This window comes from Monosiga brevicollis, genomic scaffold, assembly GCF_000002865.3.
Source record: "Monosiga brevicollis MX1 MONBRscaffold_43 genomic scaffold, whole genome shotgun sequence".
In the NCBI taxonomy this organism is placed as follows: domain Eukaryota; class Choanoflagellata; order Craspedida; family Salpingoecidae; genus Monosiga; species Monosiga brevicollis.
Window position 1 is genome coordinate 1 of NW_001865080.1, and position 892 is coordinate 892.

At 56.5% G+C, this 892-nt stretch overlaps 1 protein-coding gene across 1 annotated transcript in view; it reads right to left on the minus strand.

The window, feature by feature from the left end:
- The window catches only part of MONBRDRAFT_12657 (uncharacterized protein), a gene marked incomplete at both ends in the record, with an annotated part of 7,966 nt that continues 7,074 nt past the window's right edge, over nt 1-892 (minus strand). Inside the window, one exon of the mRNA XM_001750553.1 lies at nt 1-604. Coding sequence (XP_001750605.1) covers nt 1-604 — 604 coding nt within the window. The remainder of the gene's footprint in view (nt 605-892) is intronic.

Consider the following 892-nt stretch of genomic DNA (forward strand, 5'->3'; position numbering starts at 1 on the left):
CTAATCTGCTCGGGTCTGGTGTGCTCCGATATGTTGTGCTCGGGCCTGATCTGCACGGGACTGATCCGTTCGGGCCTGCTTTGCTCGGGCCTGATCTGTTCGTGTATGATCTGTTCGGGCCTGATCCGTTCGGGCCTGATCTGCTCGGACCTGATCTTCTCGAACCTGATCTGTTCGAGCCTGATCTGTTTGGTCCTGCTCTTCTCGAACTTGATCTGTTCGGGACTGATCTGCTCGAACCTGATCGGTTCGGGCCTGATCCGTTCGGGCCTGCTGCGTTAGGTCCTGCTTTGCACGAGCCTGATCTGCTCGGACCTGATCTTCTCGAACCTGATCTGTTCGAGCCTGATCTGTTTGGTCCTGCTCTACTCGAACTTGATCTGTTTGGGCCTGATCTGCTCGAGCTTGATCTGTTCGGGACTGATCCGTTCGGGCCTGGTCTGTTCGGGCCTGCTGCGTTAGGTCCTGCTTTGCTCGGGCCTGATCTGTTCGTGTATGATCTGTTCGGGCCTGACCCGTTCGGGCCTGATCTGCTCGGACCTGATCTTCTCGAACCTGATCTGTTCGAGCCTGATCTGTTTGGTCCTGCTCTTCTCGACTTGATCTGTTCGGGACTGATCTGCTCGAACCTGATTGGTTCGGGCCTGATCCGTTCGGGCCTGCTGCGTTAGGTCCTGCTTTGCACGAGCCTGATCTGCTCGGACCTGATCTTCTCGAACCTGATCTGTTCGAGCCTGATCTGTTTGGTCCTGCTCTACTCGAACTTGATCTGTTTGGGCCTGATCTGCTCGAGCTTGATCTGTTCGGGCCTGATCCGTTCGGGCCTGATCTGCTCGGACCTGCTGCGTTAGGACCTGCTTTGCTCGGGCCTGATCTGTTCGGGCCTGATCTG